The sequence below is a fragment of the Zea mays genome, chromosome 5 (genome assembly GCF_902167145.1).
Source record: "Zea mays cultivar B73 chromosome 5, Zm-B73-REFERENCE-NAM-5.0, whole genome shotgun sequence".
NCBI lineage: Eukaryota > Viridiplantae > Streptophyta > Magnoliopsida > Poales > Poaceae > Zea > Zea mays.
In genome coordinates, this window is record NC_050100.1 from 215,653,809 (window position 1) to 215,675,011 (window position 21,203).

General features: G+C 47.1%; 1 protein-coding gene across 39 annotated transcripts in view; it reads left to right on the plus strand.

The window, feature by feature from the left end:
* LOC118472111 (uncharacterized) overlaps positions 1-21,203 on the plus strand; it is a 58,172-nt gene continuing 36,969 nt past the window's right edge. For 29 of the 39 annotated variants that reach the window (XR_004849731.1, XR_004849715.1, XR_004849716.1 and 26 more), the window contains exons 1-13: positions 45-555; positions 1,330-1,738; positions 1,831-1,902; positions 2,229-2,291; positions 2,869-3,054; positions 3,597-3,963; positions 4,674-4,762; positions 5,779-6,528; positions 6,753-7,025; positions 10,980-11,135; positions 12,196-12,488; positions 12,600-13,068; positions 13,147-13,488. Coding sequence is in view for 5 of the 39 variants with exons in the window: in XM_035959314.1 (XP_035815207.1) it covers positions 173-555; positions 1,330-1,738; positions 1,831-1,902; positions 2,229-2,291; positions 2,869-3,054; positions 3,597-3,963; positions 4,674-4,762; positions 5,779-6,528; positions 6,753-7,025; positions 10,980-11,135; positions 12,196-12,488; positions 12,600-13,068; positions 13,147-13,488 (3,852 nt within the window). In the remaining 34 variants the exon portion in view is untranslated. Of the gene's footprint in view, positions 556-1,329; positions 1,739-1,830; positions 1,903-2,228; positions 2,292-2,868; positions 3,055-3,086; positions 3,964-4,673; positions 4,763-5,778; positions 6,529-6,752; positions 7,026-10,979; positions 11,136-12,195; positions 12,489-12,599; positions 13,069-13,146; positions 13,489-21,203 lie in introns of those variants that run through there. The other 10 variants (XR_004849734.1, XR_004849721.1, XR_004849735.1 and 7 more) reach the window with 7 other exon arrangements.

Here is a 21,203-nt window from a genome sequence, read left to right on the forward strand (position 1 = left end):
TTATTTTAAAATATAAAAGGGAAAACAAGATACCTCTCGAGCCCACCTTCCTCTTTGTCTCAAAAGGAAAAAGAAGACCGCATCCCCCGGAACTCAGGATCCCCGTGGGGCTCTCCGTGCCTGATGCCGCCATTGGCAAAACCCTGAAAGCCCTAAACCTTCCGAGACAACCATGGACGAGCTCGTGTCGGTGGCGCTGGAGGAGGTGTGCGCGCGCCTCGCGCCGGGGATCCCCGTCGTGGACCTATGGCCAGCGCTCCGTGGCACGCTCGATGCGACGGGGCTCCCGCTAGGCCCAGCAGTCAAGCGCGCCCTGTGGGCTCGCATCCTTGCGCTCCGCGTCGTCAACCTGGTGGAGGGGGATGGGGACGGGGTGCCCATCTCTGCCGGAGACCCGGCGGAGAAGGACTTCGAGGAGGCCGAACGGCGGGGCATGCGGCTCGTGGCAAGCGCGGGGATCAGGGACAACTTCCTGGGGTTATACGAGCGCAGATTCGCGAAGTCGGAGTTGAGTGCCGTCCAGAAGGCGACGTTGGAGTGTGTTGCGGCAAGCAGGTGCAAATCCGCAACAATGGTTTTTGAGCAAATATATAATTGGTACACCGTCTGTTTTAATTTCATTAATCAGTCTGGGGGTTGGGTATTTGTGACTTGATAGGAATTGGAAAATGTTCAATATGTAAATCACTTAATTTACGTGCCTATAGATGTTTTTTCCTCCAACGCGCAGGAGCATCATATATATTAAGAAGAAAAGAGTAGTACAAAGTCCAAAGCGTGCCTTGAACCCTAAACCCTAAACGTGCCTATATATTTTGTTACCTTGCAAAAGAGAATTTATGTTATAATGTACAGATTTAAAGCCACAGAGAAGCAATTTGTTCCCTTTTATATAGCTGTACACAGTACATAGCAGTTCCCTTAAAAATTTAAGTATTGATTATGAGTATTTCTTTATGCCCATATGCTTATTTTTCAAATGGTGCATGCCCGACTTATGTGTCAAACGGAAGATGAGCTTCTTTATAGGGATCATACCCTAAAGTTTGTATCTTTGGTTTAACTGTCCAAATGCATGGACATATGGTGACTTGGAAATTCTTGTTGTTAGCACAGCCCATATATTTATGAACACTGTCAGCTGTTTCATTTATCCACAAATTACTAGTATTATTGACATTGTCCAACAGAATGGTTATTAGTCTTTGTTGCACTTTTGTATTGTTTCCAATTTTTAACCTGTTCACGTAATGTGGTATGTTCATGTACAGATTCTTTATCTTAATTTTAACTATGATTGTGGTTTCTTACATCATGTTTTCGTTATAGGACTTCAGGGGTACCACAGAGTGAACTTTGCAAAAAATTTAGAATGAAAGGAAACAATTTCCATTTTATTGCAAAGAGTCTTGAATCACAACGACTAATAGTTAGACAATCAACTATTATAAAGATGAAAGATCACGGAGCTGAGAGGGAAGATGCCTCGCAGAATAAACATATTATCAATACCAATTCACTATATCTCTCCCGATATGCCAAGGACTTGAATATGACTTCACAGCAAAGAATTGAGATTACAAAGCCTGAACTACTTGGGAGCAATGAAGAGGCCAATGTAGATGCTTTCCGAGTAGATGGAGCTTTTGATGTTAACTCCAAGAATGATATATCTATTCATGATTATCTTCCAGCAATGAAAGCCATATGTGATAAACTTGAAGAAGCAAGTGGAAAGGTCGACTGCTCTCACATTTTCCCTATTAAAGCTATGCTGGTATTTGCACCAAAATTTTCCAATTTGCTAATTTGCTTGATTATTTCCCCTAGGCTCTTGTTGTGTCAGATATAAAAGTTGATCTCGACTACAGGATGGCATATGGGCACAGAGCATGGAGAAATGTAAGCCTGCTTGAAATCAGCTACGGTGTGTTTGGTTTGAGGAACCAACTTTTTCTATGTGTTCCTCCATCATGAGACATTGGGATCTTTTCGATGCTTCTAGGGGATGTCATCATTCCTCATTTTTGTACTCAACATTTGCTTGTGATGAATGATTGATCAGGTGGTGATACGTGAATTGATTCCATTCCTCATACTGAGCAAAGTAGATTAGGTTTGGATAGTTCATTCAACATTCTGCTCCTCAAACCAAACACCCCAAGTTTACACTATCTCTGTCGGTCCTTCATTTTCATGGGTTGTTACTTAAATGGCCTATTCTTCAGGTATTGCATAGATTAATAGATGCACGACTTGTGGAGATATTTGATGCCGAAGATGATGATAAGGTGATGCTAATCTCTTGCTATTTAATGCCACTTTCTAATACTTTTTTGGAGTTCATTCTCTCAGTTCCTAACACTTCCCGTCAGGATTGAAATGCTAGTTCAAATATGTAATTAAAAGACTGTTAGACTTTTATAAGTGTAGTTTGTCATAGAATTTCCAGTAACTTGAGTCACAGTTTATTAACATGATTCCGTACCCCAGTTTAGATGCTACTCCAAACATGCATATGTTTTTGGACTGAAGAGGTAATGGCATGCAATTCCACAGGCGATGAGAGCGCAGAGAATGAGGAGAGAGAAAAAGACCTAGCTCTGTTACCATTTGGAATGAGTGAAAACCCTAACCCTAATCCAGGGTTGGGTGTATATTATATAGAGTAGTTAGGTGGGCCAAGCCCATTACACTGGGGGTAAACAAATTAATACTTTGTTCTGGGTCCGCCCCTGAGTGTAGATAATCTGGCTAGGCTTACACCACATAGAAGATTCACTCTGCACTGCACCATGCCTGCTTTAATACTTTTCTGTTTCACACACATTCTTAAGCAACAAGCTATAATGTTATTCCATGTTTCAGGTTGTCCGTTGTTTGCGTCTACTGAAAAATTTTGATCCAAATGAGTTTCAGCCAAAAAGTATAGCTTCAAATTTTAAATTTGTTAAAAAAGGTCAGGCAACTGATCAAATTTTGGAACTTCCATTAGAGAACTGTATATATGATATGATCAGTAGCCAAGGGACAAAAGGTATTACACTTGTTGAGGTACTTCTCTGAACCTTGAATTGGCGCAACTTTGTGGTATTATGTGTTTTAAATTATATGCTAGACTGGTTCTTACTTTATCCTACTATTGCAGTGCTGTTGTGCTTCCTTTTGAGTTATACATGTTACGTTACCTAATTTCTTCTTCAATACTTGATTATGGTTGCCTAAACCTGAAGATATTTGTTTCGCTTGGCTGTGGACTAGTTTCAGCAATAGGTTATTTTATTTAGGGACATGTTAACATGAATAATTTCTCATGCAAAGGTAGAGCAGCTTCCGGGTACAGTAATGGCATTTTTACTTGACCGGTTGACCCAATAAGCCAATATGCTTCCTAGTGGAAAACAGACCCATGAGCAAAAGCTCCTTGCCTTGAACGTTGAACCCCAGAATTCATTGATGATCAATATATGGAGAAGCTTGAATACATATCATTATGTGATAGAGATTTTGTTTGCTTATGTCATCTGATTGGGATGATAATTTGTTTTTGTTTATCTTAAAATTAGTAACTAATGTCTAATACAACTTCTGATTAGATTGGCAAACATCTTGGACTCAACAATTCAAAAAAACTTCATAAACGAGTATCATCCATGCTAAAAAAATTCAACCTAACATGGGAAGCAGAAGTTCCAGACAAGACATCGCAGTACCGAATTTGGACTTCAAAAAACTTCTCACTCTACAAAGCTGGTACTGCTCTGCAAAATTTTGAGGCACTCTCAGAAGACTGTGATGATTGTTCGGATTTGTGGTCCCTAGTTTCATCTAAAGATTTGGAATCACCTAGTTCACAGGGCAAATTACTCTTGCTTGAAGAAGAGAACCATGACAAACCAATTGGACATCATATCCAGAACAACCGTGATGCTTCTGCTGCAGTTTCCCAGTTAGTTGAAGAAGGTACAATTACTTAGATTTGCACAATTTTTTTCTCTTCATTTGGTTAAGGTTCTGTGGTTAATATATCTGGGGATTGCCATGCTGCAGTAAGAGCTCGCAGTTTCTGTACTGTCTATAAACTGTGCCATGTTTGACTTTAAGATCACTAGTAGATCCATAGAGCTTTATGCTTTTTCGAAGCATATATCTATTAATGCATCTATACTTCTATAGCTGGACAATATAATCTGTTTCAAATCCTGCATATATTTTCCTCACAGAGTCATATTTTATTTAAATCACGAAGGGTGTGCTCTTTGGTTGTCTCTCCCAAAGTTCATAAGTTTTTCAGCTAAGGGTGGTTATCAGTTCAAAAAATTTTCAAGTAATACCATGCCCTGACTTTGCGGGCTACTTCTATAGTTCCTGCGTATAGTTAGGGGTGGTAATGGGCTTTACATTTTACACTATAAAATTTGAGGATCGGATCATATTAGAATTAGAATCAGACTCTATTTTCTATTCATTTTTGAACTAAACTTAATTAAGGGCTCAAATGAATCGTGAAGAAACATTTGAATCGTGATGCATTACCACCCCTTTGTATAGTTAAGTTTCTTCATATGGGATTAGTTAATCTTTTTCTTGGCAAACTGGCAAGCTATATATGTTTAGGTTGCAACCAAATTGCTATTAAACTCAATGTAAGTGATCACATGCTTTTTTCCTAGATAAACTTGCTTCGAATCAGAGGAGGCGTCGGTGCCGTCCATTATCTTCTGATGATCAACGCCATAGAAGGATTCTACACATGTTAAAGGTTGCTTCCCAAGTACTTGTCAATCGAGATTCCTTGCATAAATGATCTATCAAATGCAAATGTGTATCTAATTTAATATTTGTGACAGTTCAATATTGAATGTCATGGCATGGAATTTACTGTACATTTGATGCAGTACCTGTTCCATATTTCAGTTGCATTGTGTATGCATCCTGTCATGTGCTGGTCTTATTTATCTTATTATTATTTATTGTTTTTCCTGTACTCGATTATTTCTTGTGTTCATAATTTGAAATTGCAGAAACGGGTCAGATTTTTTCTAGGTGTTGGCTTTAGGCCAGTATGTTTTTAATGGGGTGGGGTATCCCTGGTTTTTGCATATAGCCATATAGTATGGTGATATGGTACTGATAGTTACTCTAGCATTTCATATTTTTCTTCCAGATAAAACTGTTTCAATTGTACTCCATTATTTTGTATTTTTTCCATATTAAACTATTTTGATCGTTTATATTTCTTCAAAGGGTTGGGCTCTGTATATTTGTGGTCACCATGACCCATGAAACAAGCCTATACTTTGTGGGCTTTGATAAATGTTCACATGCATTCTTGTCCTTGTCACCCTAGGTAATACTATCCCCGTTTTCAAATATATGTTGGTAGTAAAAAAATCTGTGCAGTTAAATCCTCTGATTGTGACAAACTAACGAAGTAAATTGTATGAGTTGGTAGTTTGGATAACTGCCACTGTATTCATTAATTTTTTTTAGCAATATAACAGATTTAAGATTTTACAATTCTTTTATCATTTTCATGTACAATAATTTTCGAAGTGGCATACTGCCATACTGGAGACCACTTGATATATTTTTGAATGGAGCAAGTATTACTACTTAGACAATTCTTTTTAAATCCTAGTCAGAGTTAGTAACAGCAACTTTCAGCTTCCAACATTTCCTTTTTTTGTGTGTTCATGTTCATGCTATCCCTTTGTGTGCCACATGTCTACTTGTATTTGATCATTCTGGTTGTCTTTTCTCTTTTGGGCCCTGCAGAAGAAGAAATTTGTACTGAAGGTGGAGTTACATAAATGGTTAGAACGGCTTGAAAAGAAGGACGGGAAAATAATGGATAGGAAGACATTGACTCGCACGTTGAATAAGCTTCAGCAAGAGGGAAGCTGTAAATGTATCAAAGTCAGTGCTCCATTGGTGACAAATTATGCTCGCAGTCGTCTCTTTGATGTAATACTGCATTCTTCTGTTGGAGACGTGTCACCAGAACTTGTGGAGCAATTTAGGACCAGACAAAGGAACTTTGACACCGAATCTCGCGCAGGTGCAGCAGCTAAAGTGAAGCAAAATCAACATATGACTGCCATACCTGGTCTGAGGATTTCACGCAGAGTTAAAGTTTACAAACCATTACTATTAGAAGCTATGTATGCAAATGGATTCATAGGCGCAAAGATGATTCGAGCAAAGTTATTTCATAAATTTCTGTGGGCTTATGTCAATTCTTTGCCAAATTGGTGCAATGCATTTGGTTGTACCAAAGCAGGGCAGTATGATAAGAGCCTTAATCAATCATGCCTGTTATTTTCTATGGAAGCAGCTATGAAAGAAATGCCCCTTGAACTCTTTCTACAAATTGTTGGGTCAGCAAAGAAGATTGATAACATGATAACGTTGTGTAGGCTTGGAAAAACACTTTCAGAAATACCTACAGAGGAATACAATCAGATCTTGGATACTCATGCCAATGGCCGACTCTCACGTTTAGTAAATATTTTGGACAAGCTCAAGGTAATAAACTTTATTCTTTTCTAATATTTGTAGTTAGCCTTGTGAAAAGCTACAACTTAGGCGTGCTCCTGAAAACTATTACCGAACATTAATCTTAAAGGTTATTCAGTAATTGCTATACTTGGCACATATGTTTGATACTTGCTATATTGTTCAATAATTAATCCTTAATTGCGTAGGCGACTAGGTTGTGACAAACTTACCACTTTATCTATGTTTCACAGCTGGTTCAGCTTGCAAAAGAATTCTTAGAAGATGCTGGTGTATCGTCAAATGCCATGTATACACATTCGATGGAGCTCAGGCCTTACATCGAAGAACCCATGCCAAGAATTCTTCCATCTTCCCAACTGAACAATCATCGGAAAATTCGGCATGATTTTGTACTTTCAAAGAAAGAGTTTGTTGATTCTTATTGGGAAACACTAGAGTGCTGTTATTTAACAGCTGGTTTGGCTGACCCGTTAAGTGCCTTCCCTGGCAGTTCTGTCCCGGAGGTTTGTCTCATCTGCTGTACATCATTGATGCATAGGATTATCGCATACGTTGAATAAATGTACTTAGCGCCTGTTTGTTTGCTCCCCAACTTACATAAGGTAGCTTCTGGGCATGGGCAGTACGGTGAGAAACACCACCCTTGATGCCGAAATAAGTTTCCCATATTTGTGTTTACCATACTGCCCTTGGGCCATAAGCTATCTTATATAAGTATGGATGAAAACAAACAGACCCTTCGAATTTGAATTATCAAATTCCTCAACTTTGAATGCTAATATAGCTGTGTTAACTATTTATATTGACAACTGTGAAAATAGTGACTTGGATTTGACATGAGAAAATTTCATAATATATACTCCCTTAGTTCCAAATTATAAGACATTTTGGCTTTTCTAGATGTAGAACTTTTGCTACGCACTTAGATATACACTATGTCTAGGTTCATAGCTAAAGCAATGTATCTAGTAAAACACACACACGCTATTTTGGCACCACTCCTTAACACACATCTTGTGCGCACACCTAGCCAACCAACCTTCCTCCCACTCCCAAAAAATGACGCGTCCATGCATGACTTGATGTTCCGTTTTAAAAAACATCTACTGAACCGAGTGTCAAAATTGAAAACCGATTTCACCATTGTATTCATCGCGACGAAAGCTTCAAAACTAGATCCTACTTGACATATTTATCTCATAGTTTATCTAGGTCAGTCATTCCATCTTTTAGTCTCAGTCATTCATGAGAATTACTGAGTTAACAGTCGTTTAGCGAATCAACCATTCTATAGAAAACATGCATTACGGGAATGGAAGTGAACAAACTTATTCATTCTATGAATACTCAGCATTCCATCTTTTTAGCCTCAGTCCTTCATGAGAATAATTGAGATACCAATCATTTAGTGAGTTAGTCATTCTTTTTTTTTTCTCGAACGTGCAAGAGACATGCGCATCATTTCATTAAGAAGGGAGGAAAAAAGGATCCAAAATGGATCAGTACAAGAAGACCCCCGTTACGGTGGTCGAAAACAAAGAAGACCCCCATTACGCTTGCTCTTCAGTGTGCACTGGAGCCGAGTCATCCCCGTAGGGGTTCTCAAGGCCCGCACGGTGTTCAGCAGTGTGATCGGCTGATCGCTGCATTGGTCTTCAATGTGCACCGGAGCCGAGGCATCTCCGAAGGGAGTCTCAAGGCCCGCACGGTGTTCTTCCGTGTGATCGCAGCAAGTACCATCCGCGAAATTCTGCTTAGTGTGTTTAGGCTCTGCATGTTTAGAGATGGCAGCATGTTGAATTTGCTCTTCAAAGCGCACCGGAGCCGAGGCGTCCCCGGAGGGAGTGTCTAGGCCCGCACGGTGTTCTTCGATGAGATCGCAGCAAGGGCCAACCACAGAATTGTCCAGCACAGAAGAGTTAGGATTCGTCTGTTTGTAATCCAAGCATCTTGGTCCCAGCCTTTCTTTGGCTGGACGTTGTTGCTATCCCTGCTCACCAAGACTGAAAGTGTTGATGTCTTCACGTGGTCCGCCTCGTGGTGAGTGTGACCGAGGCCGTCGGTGTGACCTAGGGCCATCATCATGATCACGAGGCGATGACAGTGAGGCTGAGACCAAAGGAGCAGTAGCAGCTGAAGAAGGGATAGACCGTCTAATCTTCACTGAATAACCCAAAGAAATAACTCCTTGCGAATCTCCAGTAGGCGCCTGCAGAGGTTCAGTGATCCAGAGCTCTCGTGACTCCGGAATCATGGATGTATCAATGCACCAGGCAGAGCATCTGAAGGAAACAAGGTCACTCAGGCCAGAGGTATCCAGATGCACCTTAAATAGCTAAGCAAATGGGTTTATCAAATGTTCCACCGTGGCCGTCTCCCACATGTGCACTAGGATGCCATCTAATTCTAGGTCAACCAGCTGAGGAAGAGTTCTGCCAGAAGAGTTGAAAAATCTAGACCATCGCTTGCAGACCACTGTGAAAGTCGCAGCCCGCTGAATGGACCACCTCGTGTCAAGCCTTTGAGCCAAATCTTCAGACGGGAGAACCAACAGGAAACTATTTGGGGATAAAACGATGGAGAACAAGGGAGTCTTCAGCGATTTCCAATCTTGGTGAGAGCAGGGATGCCACTTCGAATTCAAATATTGAGTCACGGTTGCTGATCACCGTGACAACCACTGCCAAGCGAAGATCTTCCTTGGCAACAGTCATGGCGTGGTTCCAACCCAGTAAGCATGGGGGTACAAGCCTTAGAGAAGGCAAACGGGGCTGCACATAAATCCTGCTCCCATCATCTCTAGGAGGGGTGGGGTGGGGGGTTTCGCCTCTTGCGAGAGTGACGACGGCGAGAGCGGCCCCTGATAGTGACGACATCCGCGCCCACTGCATGGTCAGTAGCCATCCCTTGAATCATATACTGGTTGCCTGTGACTGTAGCCACCGAAGTCTTCCTCCACCACACCTTTCGAGGCGCTGCAGGATGAACAAAGCGCCTCGCCTGGCACAGACCACCAGACAACGGAGGGGAAAGTCTGCTCTAGACAGACTGCAAGGTCCCAGGAGGTTGCTGATTCTGAAGACGGGACCAAACAGAAGCTTTGCCTGGAACGACACCACCAAGACGGGATCACACCGTCTGCTTGGGAACAGATGTGGAAATTTGAGCACGAACTGGAGCCACAGGGCAGAGGGACGCCCTATGCCCAAGCCCACAGCACTTGAAACACCTTGTCTTTGAACGGCAGTCTCGGACCAGGTGACTTGGGGAGAGGCAGTTGAAGCACCTGCCGGAAAGATTGGCAGGTGCAGGTCGCTGGAACCTGCTAGCCTTCAGACGCGGCCGCTTGGAACGCCGGGACTCCACTGTCTGCCAACCATCAGCGGCGCACTTCGTAGGTCCCCCACGACCGACGGCTGGAGAACCACGTCCTGAAGCTCCCTGCATAGAGACACCCAAGGCCCAGACTTGGGAGTCCGACCAGCCGGAGAAGGCCGGGAAAGCAGCACCACGTCGCGGAAGGAGGGGCCAGAGGAGACACTCCCAGCGGAGCTGCAGGAGCCGCCACCAGCGGGACTATCCGCGCGCCAGCGATCAGGCTTGGACCGCCCGTCAAGCTTGAGCAGAGCCGCGCACAGAGGAGGAGGATGGGAGGAAGCGGACGCCTGCAGGGGGGCTAAATGGGTGGAGGGAGGGGCGGCGGCGATCCCCTGGAAGGTGGCCGCCGGCCCTAGAGTGGGCGTCGGTGTGGGGCATTGGGGAGTGCAAGCGTCGGCCCCGGAAGGGACGCGCGGGAAGGGAGGGAAGGGACGTACCTGGGACATCGGACTCCGCTGAGTTAGTCATTCTAAAAAACAGGCATTACAAACAGCCAGCTCTTCGCTAGCTGCCGAAGTGCTGTTGCTAGAAGTCTCACTACTGCTAGAGCTATTTGAAACACTAATGGTGTGTTTGGTTTAATGCATGGAGTGATCCATCGTCTCACTCCTCACTTTGCTGTTTGGTTTGTGGAATGGATGGGTTGATCCATCACCAACTAATCCCCTACAAGCGTGAGGAATGGAGTCATCCAAATTTAATTCCACCAAAATCATTGGATGAACTCATAATGCACTACCTCATCTAGAACAGGGTTTTTCCTCAAACCAAACAACCCTTAATTTCCTGAATCTAAACACCAGTATCGACTCTATTGCTTGTTTGTACCTTTTGGCTTATATTGGCAGATCTACAGCCGCAAGCACTTCATTGTTTGTTACTTGTCAGAATCATTACACTATCTATTACTGAATCCTTGTTACTTGTCAGAGTTTTCCCACTATTTATTACTGAAACCCATTATACCCACTGGAAACTGTATTAGCTGGAAGTGGCTATCTGTCTAGCTCTCTTAGACCAGAGCATTTATTTACATTGTTTTGATACTATATGAATATATGATGTTCTGTTTCATATAGGTTTCTCATCGTCGTTCATGGTGTTCACTTAGAGTCATGACTACTGAACAACGACTGGAGTTGCAACAGCGTATTATGGATGTTGGTGAGAAGGGGAAAATTCCTTTTAAAGACTGTGTTAGAATAGCAAGAGAACTGAATCTTTCTGTAGAGCAGGTATGCGCTTAGATTTTCCTTCGTTATCATTTATTGATCTGAAGCACTATATTAATTTAATCTCATTTTGCATTTCTGTATTTCTTTAGCTTGTGTTTTTAACTCTATGCTACCACAGGTTTGAACATAAGTAGCATGAAGTGCACTGTTTTAACATGCAAAATGGTTCATTTGTCACCATCTTTGAGTTTTTTGCGTTTAAGCACGTGAGACAGAATGTGCTACTTTGCATTATTTGCTTGACCGTGTCGTTATCCTGTGATCTCCCCCTTCTAGTTCTAGATGCTTCCCTACTCTCTGTCATGGGGTTTTGATGGATAAGGGAACCTTATCTTAACATATTTACACAACACATGCTGCAAAAGGTTGAGAGGGAGAGAGACGGTATGCTTAGCGAAATAGTTGTTGCTACACTCTACAGCGTAGGGGCAGATGGGGCAAATAAGGAATATAAGGGCAAGGGGATACATGGTGAGTCCTCTGGTTTACCCTGATTGAGTGAACAATATGCAACAAAAGCGATATGTGCTTGGTTTAATTAGTGGATAAAAACTCGGTGCTATAGATAATATGAATAATAGATACCTGGGAAGAACAAATAAATAAAGGCAATTGCAATATCGATTGGAATGTAACATCACTGGCACAAATCGGACACATGTACAAAAATATCCTGTAACAATGTGCGAGCTGCTTCAAAGCTACCTTGCATAGCACTCACTCAGGCAAGAGTTCAGGGGCAAAGCTAGGTAGACAACACTGGGTGCAAATGCACCCATATAAATTTGCAAAACTAGTGATTTAGACTAGATTTTTACCATATATGCACCAACTACAAATTGTTATTATGCACCCTTAAAGGATGTGCACCCTCCGATTCACTCTAGCTTTGCCACTGCTAGAGTTAGGTCCAGTGGTGCACATTGTGAGACAGGATATTTCTTACTATTGTTTGTTTGTTTCATTTATTTATCTTTTCGTGCTGATTGGCATTTCTCATTGTCTATTCTGTATACAGTTCTTCATTAGTGTGCTGATCAGCTGGATTGGTTCCATATAGGTACTTCGCCTTTCATATGAAAGGCAATCTCGGCTCCATGAACAGCCCAGCTTTACTTCTAAACAAAAGCAGCAAAGAGTTGGTTCTGGATTGACTCCTGTGAGAAGAAAGAGACGTGCCGATGGGACCAGCCTGAAGCTTCTGAAACGTACAGTACAAGCAAGTGGATCTGCTGAACAAATATTGGAGCAACCTATTGTTGATGAAGAAGTACCAATGATCAGTCGGTATGCTATCTTAAGAAAGAGCTGCATGAGAAGTAAAAGATTCTTTTGGACATGTGAATCTGATAGGTATTATTATTTTTGTCTGCCCATGCTTGGTCTGAAAATTGATTTCTAAACCTCAATACTTTAGTTGACGATCATGCACGATGGTCCTGACCATTTTATTATTATTTGTAGAAAACTGCTGATGGCATACATTAGAGTGCGTGCAGTACTTGGGGCAAGATATTATCGTGTACCTTGGAAGTCTCTCTCTGATCTTCCAGCTCCACCACATACATGTCTTAGAAGGATGGCACTACTATTGAAAACAAACGGAAAGATAAGAGGAGCTGTCATGTGTTTATGTAACCTTCTTGGGGAACGGTATGTTAGATATCTTGAAAAGGAAAGGAGTTTGAAAAGGAGAAGATTGTTTCCCCAGATTTCAAACAGAAGTCAAGAAAACAGTTTGGATTCAGATTGTGAGCAATTCAATTGGGATGACTTTGAAGTTCCAGAGATAAAGAGTGCACTTAATGAAGTCCTTGAATTAATTCAAACAGAAAAAATAGATCAGGCCAAGAGAATTGGGCCTGTTAATCAAAAAAACATTAACAATGATAATGATGTCACAAAGGACACAATATGTTCTCAGGAACTGCCAGTAAGTAATTTCTACATTTAACATCAACAGCCGATACACAGACATATATTTGTCAATAATGTTTTTTTTTCATTTTAGAATAATCAGGCTATACTAGGTGAAACCAAAACGAGTGCAGTTTCAGAAAGCGGGTTCTGTGATCCTGAAAAATCATGCAGACATTCAAATGCAGAAAGTGAAAACATGGAAGTCTTCTGCAAACCTCAAGAAAAAATCATTAAGGATCACCGAAATAAGATTATTGAAAGAGGCATATGGAAATCATTGGCTGTTGCAAATGCCTTGGAGCTTCTGAAGTTGGTTTTCCTCAACACATCTTTAGGATCAAATGTACAAGCTTCACTAGCAGCAACACTGCAGCTTTATTCAGAGAGCGAGATTTTTACTGCTGTTTCCTTTCTTAAAGAAAAAAAATTCTTGGTTAGTGTATCTGAACTTATGTTTCCTTTGGAATATTTGCTTTTCAGTATGATGTGCCCAACTTAAGTACTTTTATTAGCATTCGGGACATGTTTGGTGTATGACCCTGATGAGCCTTACCAAATTTTGGCTCTTCCGAACCCTGTGTGATGCGAAGATGTTGGCAAGTTCTAGATTTTGGTTTCTTGCCAATTTGCCATGCCAACTTGTCGGCAATCACAGAAGCGGTAGACTCATGTAAGTTTGCCAAAAACTGTGAATGTGATATGGATCCACAATCTTATCATTTTTTCCCTGGCAAAATATAGCCAAACTTCATAATTCGAGTCTAGTCAGGGTTATCCTAGTTGGCCACCTTTGTTGGATTGGTGCTGCCAAATTTTCCTTGAACGCAAGGCTTTGGTGCCAATTCAAAGCTCCAAACAGCAGCCAATATTTGTTGCTAATACCAAACTGTAGTGTTTATTTTTGTTGGCTGTGAATGAGACATCCCGTAGTTTATGCAGCATGACAAATAGATGGATATGGGCTAAACTATGACTTTTGTTAGTCAAAGTTAAGCTCCAGTAGATATTCTTCATTTCTTATCTTACAGTGAGCTGTGGTTTAAGTTGTTTTCTTAGTGTTCACCATGGTTTTTAAAGCGGTAAGGCGCTCCAAGGCGTTGGACCACCGCCTAGACGCCTAGGCGGCGCCTAGGCGACGCCTAGGCGAGGTAGGCGGGCAAGGCGCCTAGGCGTCAGACCACCGCCCGGACGCCTAGGCGACGCCTAGGCGACGCCTTAAAAACAGTGGTGTTCACACTTGCATACCAACCTACACTTAGGCTCTTGTTGTAGTTTCGTATGACTTCCCTTCTGCTACACAGCCTTCATCACTCTCTTACCTAAAAAAGAGGATGCCATCCTTGCCAAGGACTTTCGGCCTATTAGCTTGATCCACAGCTTCGCAAAGTTAATCTCGAAGATCATGGCAAACAGACTGAGAGTCTATATGGACAAGCTGATTTCTAAGAACCAAAGTGCGTTTATTAAGGGCCGATTCATTCAAGACAACTTCATGTTAGTATAGCAGACTGCAAGATTGCTACATGCTCAAAAACAGCCTAGAATTCTTCTCAAGCTGGACATCTCCAAGGCCTTCGATTCAGTGTCTTGGTCTTTCTTACTTGAAGTATTGGAAAAGGTTGGATTCGGTCCTATATGGAGAGATGTGATCAGTGGGCTGCTTATGACCTCCTCTACCCAAATTATGCTTAATGGAGTGCCTGGAGAATACATCCAACACAAGAGGGGCCTGCGGCAAGGTGACTGTAAGTAGAGGGACTCTAACTCTCATCAAGAGGATGACACTATGAGTTGGGGCAATTTTCTGTTTATTTCTTCAAACACTACACAATGCCATACCCATCTAAGGGTTGGAGACCCATATTTATAGCCCTAGAGGCTGCACTACCACACCTTCTCACACACACTACACAACAGGATTGTCCTCTAGATGCTAAAGAGACTACAGAGGATAGTCAAAAACGACTGTTGTCCTCTAGATGCTAAAGCGACTACAGAGGACAGTCAAAAAGCGACTGCTGTCCTCTAGATGCTAAAGAGACTACAGAGGACAGTCAAGCTGTCCTCTAGATGCTAAAGGACTACAGAGGACAGTCAAAAGCGACTGCTGTCCTCTAGATGCTCAAGACTTATTCCATTGTTCTCCCCCTAAGTCTTGGGCGTCGTCTTGTGAGAAAGTTGGGCCATCCCGGACCTGGAGCAAAGCTCAACAAACTTGATCTTCCCAAGGGGCTTGGTGAGCAGGTCTGCAAGCTGATCCTTGGTGTTGATGTAACGCGCCTTGATGCTCTCTTCTGCCAAGCAGTCTCGGATGAAGTGGTATCTCAGTCGAAGTCGATCCCCTCCTGCTGTAGGAAACCGCGTGCCACCAAGCGAGCCTTGTGCTTGACGATGGCGCCGGCTTCATCCCTCTTCAGTTTGAACACCCATTTAAGGGTGATCGCGCGATAACCATGAGGGAGATCAGCGAGCTCCCAGGTGCGGTTCGTCTCAACCGCGTCCATCTCCGACTGCATCGCGGCACGCCAAGCCGCATGTTTCTCGGCCTCCGCGAAAGACCGAGGCTCACCATCGTCGCATGCAAGATGCAACTCTCCTGCCAGAATGCGAGATGCAGGGCCTGGCACCGACGGGTCGATGAGAAGGCCCTCCACCCTTCGATACCGCAACGGCTCGCCGTCGTAGCACGCGTCGACGCGCTCCTCGTCGCGGGACAGAGGGGTCACGAGCTCCACTGGGTCGTGCTCGACACGAGCTGGTGTCGGAGAGGACGTTCCCGGAGAGGGTACCGTCGGTGCTGGAGTACGTGGTGGCGAAGAGCTTGCTGTAGCCGGAGTCGTGGCTGGAGTGCGTGGTGGTGAAGAGCTCGTTGTAGCAGGAGCTGGAGAGTGTGGCGCTGGAGTCGGTGGAGACTTGGAGGCTGGGGTAGACCTGCTCGGAGAAGAGTTGCCTACTCCCCCAGCTCCCTCAAAGTGGACGTACTCGATGGTGAAGTCGTACGTCGGAGTCGTGCCGTCGTCCACCACCTTGTCCCACGCCCATCCTCGCCCTTCGTCGAACACTACGTCGCGCGCCATGCGCACACGCTGTGTTCTTGGGTCAAGGATGCGGTAGGCCTTCGAGCCCTCCGCGTAGCCAATGAACACCCCCGGGGTGCTCCTATCGTCGAGCTTGCTGATGTGGCCAAGCTCCTTGGTGAACGCGAGGCAGCCGAAGACCCGTAGGTGAGAGACCACCGGCTTGCGCCCATGCCAAGCCTCGTACGGTGTCATCCCGTTGAGAGCCTTGGTGGGCAAGCGGTTGAGGATGTAAACCGCTGTCACCACCGCCTCTCCCCAGAAGACAGCTGGCATTCCTCTCTGCTTGAGGAGAGCCCGAGCCATCCCCACAACCGTCTGGTTGCGCCGCTCGACGACGCCGTTCTGCTGCGGGCTGTACGACGCGGAGTAGTGGCTCTGAACGCCCTCATCCGCGCAGTACGATGCGAACTCAGCCGCCGTGAATTCGCCGCTGTTGTCGGTGCGCAGCACGCGCAGCTTGCGGCCGCACTCCGCCTCCGCAGCGACCTGCACACGCCTGATGGCGTTCGCAGCCTCTCCCTTGCTGCCAAGGATCATCACCCACATGTAGCGGGAGAGATCGTCGACGAGCAGCAAGAAGTAGCGTCGTCCTCTTGGTGTGGCTGGTGTCACCGGGCCACACAAGTAACCATGCACGAGCTCGAGCCTCTCCTTGGCTCGGAAGCTCGACTGCTGGGGAAAGGGGAGCCGTCTCTGCTTTGTCAACACGCAGACATCGCAGAATTGCTCCACATGGTCAAGGCACGGCAGGCCTCGCACCATCTCCTTGGCACTGAGCCGCTTCAGGGCCTCGAAGTTAAGGTGCCCGAAGCGCTCGTGCCACTGCCATGCCCCGTCGTCTCGACGAGCAGCAAGGCAGCAAGGTTGTGCCACCTTCACATTGAGGATGTATAGCCGATTTGGACTCCTGCGTACCTTGGCAAGAAGGCGACGAGAGGGATCCCAGATCCTCATGACTCCGTGCTCGACCTCCACGCGCGAACCGTTCTCATCCAGCTGTCCCAAGCTGATGATAGAGTTACTCAACGCGGGGATGTAGTAGACTCCGGTGAGCAGCCTGTGCTCACCAAACGCGGCGGTGAAGACGACTGAGCCGGCACCCTTGATCTCTACGCCGGAGGCGTCCCCAAACTTGACGGAGCCTCGGACGCTAGAGTCAAGCTCGGTGAAGAACTCCCGTTGGCCGGTCATGTGATGAGTGGCGCCGGTGTCGAGGCACCATCCTTCGATCATGTCCTTGTTGGAGCCGTCGCCGAGGAAAACGCGTGCTTTCGACTCATCAAGGTGGAGGAGTGCCGCTGCGGCCGGTGCCGCTGGAGATGGCTCTGTAAGTAGAGGGACTCTAACTCTCATCAAGAGGATGACACTATGAGTTGGGGCAATTTTCTGTTTATTCTTCAAACACTACACAATGGCATACCCTTAGAGGGGTTGGGGACACATATTTATAGCCCTAGGGGCTGCACTACCACACCTTCTCACACACACTACACAACAGGATTGTCCTCTAGATGCTAAAGCGACTACAGAGGACAGTCAAAAGCGACTGTTGTCCTCTAGATGCTAAAGCGACTACAGAGGACAGTCAAAAAAGCGACTGCTGTCCTCTAGATGCTAAAGAGACTACAGAGGACAGTCAAGCTGTCCTCTAGATGCTAAAGGACTACAGATGACAGTCAAAAGCAGGCTGTCCTCTAGATGCTCAAGACTTATTCCATCATTCTCCCCCTAAGTCTTGGGCGTCGTCTTGTGAGAAAGTTGGGCCATCCCGGACCTGTAGCAAAGCTCAACAAACTTGATCTTACCAAGGGGCTTGGTGAGCAGGTCTGCAAGCTGATCCTTGGTGTTGATGTAGCGCGCCTTGATGCTCCCTTCTGCCAAGCAGGCTCGGATGAAGTGGTATCTCAGCCGGATGTGCTTGCTCCGTTCATGGAACACGGGGTTCTTGGCCAATGCCAGAGCGGATTGGCTGTCCACCCTGAGTTCCACCGCTCCAGTGTCTCTCCCGAGGAGATCACCGAGCAGTCGAGCCAGCCAGAGCGTCTGAGCCGAAGCAGTGGACGCCGCTATGTACTCGACCTCGCAGCTGGACATGGCCACCACCTGCTGCTTGACCGACTGCCAGCTGATGGGGCACTTGCCGAGGAAGAAGAGGATTCCGCTTGTGCTCTTGCTGGTGTCGATGTCGCCGGCATGGTCGCTATCGCTGTACCCGACAAGGTGTGCCTCCCCAGGGCACCTCGGGTAGTAGAGACCGTGGTCGAGAGTCCCCGCAACATAGCGGATGATCCTCTTCACAGCCTGCTCATGCTCCGTCGTCGGTCGCTGCAGAAACCAACTAACGTAGCCTACGGAGTATGCCAAGTCAGGCTGTGTGTGGACGAGGTAGCGAAGGCTCCCCACAAGACGCCGGTACTGTGTAGCGTCCACCTCCTCCGTCGTGCTATCGCGACTCAGCTTCAGCCTCTCCTCCATCGGAGTGAGAGCTGGGTTGCAGTCGGTGAGCCCAGCCAGCTCAACAATGCGCTTGGCGTAGGCGGTCTGGCGAAGTGTGATCCCGGAGTCCCCCTGGTGCACCTCAATCCCCAGGTAGAAGGAGAGGTGCCCCGGGTCACTCATTTGGAAGGTGGCCTTCATCTCTTCCTTGAACGCTGCCACCTCTGCATCCTTGGCGCCGGTGATCACCAAGTCGTCGACGTAGACACCCACCAGCAGGGCATTTTCTCTATTGCCCCGCCGATAGATGGCCGCCTCGTGCGGGCTTGGCGTGAAACCCATTCCTTTGAGCGTGGAATCCAGCTTGGCATTCCACGCCCTCGGTGCCTGTCGCAGGCCATAGAGAGCCTTGCGCAGGCGCAACACCTTGCCCTCCTTGCCAGGGATCGCAAAACCTGGCGGCTGGTGTACGTAGACCTCCTCCTTTAAGTCGCCGTTGAGAAACGCCGACTTGACGTCCATGTGATGAACGTGCCAGCCCTGCTGGGCTGACAGCGCAAGGAGGAGTCGCACGGATTCCATCCGTGCCACGGGGGCGAAAGCATCGTCGAAGTCGATCCCCTCCTGCTGTAGGAAACCGCGTGCCACCAAGCGAGCCTTGTGCTTGACGATGGCGCCGGCTTCATCCCTCTTCAGTTTGAACACCCATTTAAGGGTGATCGCGCGATAACCATGAGGGAGATCAGCGAGCTCCCAGGTGCGGTTCGTCTCAACCGCGTCCATCTCCGACTGCATCGCGGCACGCCAAGCCGCATGTTTCTCGGCCTCCGCGAAAGACCGAGGCTCACCATCGTCGCATGCAAGATGCAACTCTCCTGCCAGAATGCGAGATGCAGGGCCTGGCACCGACGGGTCGATGAGAAGGCCCTCCACCCTTCGATACCACAACGGCTCGCCGCCGTAGCACGCGTCGACGCGCTCCTTGTCGCGGGACAGAGGGGTCACGAGCTCCACTGGGTCGTGCTCGACACGAGCTGGTGTCGGAGAGGACGTTCCCGGAGAGGGTACCGTCGGTGCTGGAGTACGTGGTGGCGAAGAGCTTGCTGTAGCCGGAGTCGTGGCTGGAGTGCGTGGTGGTGAAGAGCTCGTTGTAGCAGGAGCTGGAGAGTGTGGCGCTGGAGTCGGTGGAGACTTGGAGGCTGGGGTAGACCTGCTCGGAGAAGAGTTGCCTACTCCCCTAGCTCCCTCAAAGTGGACGTACTCGATGGTGAAGTCGTACGTCGGAGTCGTGCCGTCGTCCACCGCCTTGTCCCACGCCCATCCTCGCCCTTCGTCGAACACTACGTCGCGCGCCGTGCGCACACGCTGTGTTCTTGGGTCAAGGATGCGGTAGGCCTTCGAGCCCTCCGCGTAGCCAATGAACACCCCCGGGGTGCTCCTATCGTCGAGCTTGCTGATGTGGCCAAGCTCCTTGGTGAACGCGAGGCAGCCGAAGACCCGTAGGTGAGAGACCGCCGGCTTGCGCCCATGCCAAGCCTCATACGATGTCATCCCGTTGAGAGCCTTGGTGGGCGAGCGGTTGAGGATGTAAACCGCTGTCACCACCGCCTCTCCCCAGAAGACAGCTGGCATTCCTCTCTGCTTGAGGAGAGCCCGAGCCATCCCCACAACCAGACGGTTGCGCCGCTCGACGACGCCGTTCTGCTGCGGGCTGTACGGCGCGGAGTAGTGGCGCTGAACGCCCTCATCCGCGCAGTACGACGCGAACTCAGCCGCCGTGAATTCGCCGCCGTTGTCGGTGCGCAGCACGCGCAGCTTGCGGCCGGACTCCGCCTCCGCAGCGACCTGCACACGCCTGATGGCGTTTGCAGCCTCTCCCTTGCTGCCAAGGATCATCACCCACATGTAGCGGGAGAGATCGTCGACGAGCAGCAAGAAGTAGCGTCGTCCTCCTGGTGTGGCTGGTGTCACCGGGCCACACAAGTCCCCATGCACGAGCTCGAGCCTCTCCTTGGCTCGGAAGCTCGACTGCTGGGGAAAGGGGAGCCGTCTCTGCTTTGTCAACACGCAGACATCGCAGAATTGCTCCACATGGTCAAGGCACGGCAGGCCTCGTACCATCTCCTTGGCACTGAGCCGCTTCAGAGCCTCGAAGTTAAGGTGCCCGAAGCGCTCGTGCCACTGCCATGCCCCGTCGTCTCGACAAGCAGCAAGGCAGCAAGGTTGTGCCACCTTCACATTGAGGATGTAAAGCCGATTTGCACTCCTGCGTACCTTGACAAGAAGGCGACGGGAGGGATCCCAGATCCTCATGACTCCGTGCTCGACCTCCACGCGCGAACCGTTCTCATCCAGCTGTCCCAAGCTGATGATAGAGTTCCTCAGCGCGGGGATGTAGTAGACTCCGTTGAGCAGCCTGTGCTCACCAGACGCGGCGGTGAAGACGACTGAGCCGGCGCCCTTGATCTCTACGCCGGAGGCGTCCCCAAACTTGACGGAGCCTCGTACGCTAGAGTCAAGCGCGGTGAAGAACTCCCGTCGGTCGGTCATGTGATGAGTGGCGCCGGTGTCAAGGCACCATCCTTCGATCATGTCCTTGCTGGAGCCGTCGCCGAGGAAAGCGCGTGCTTTC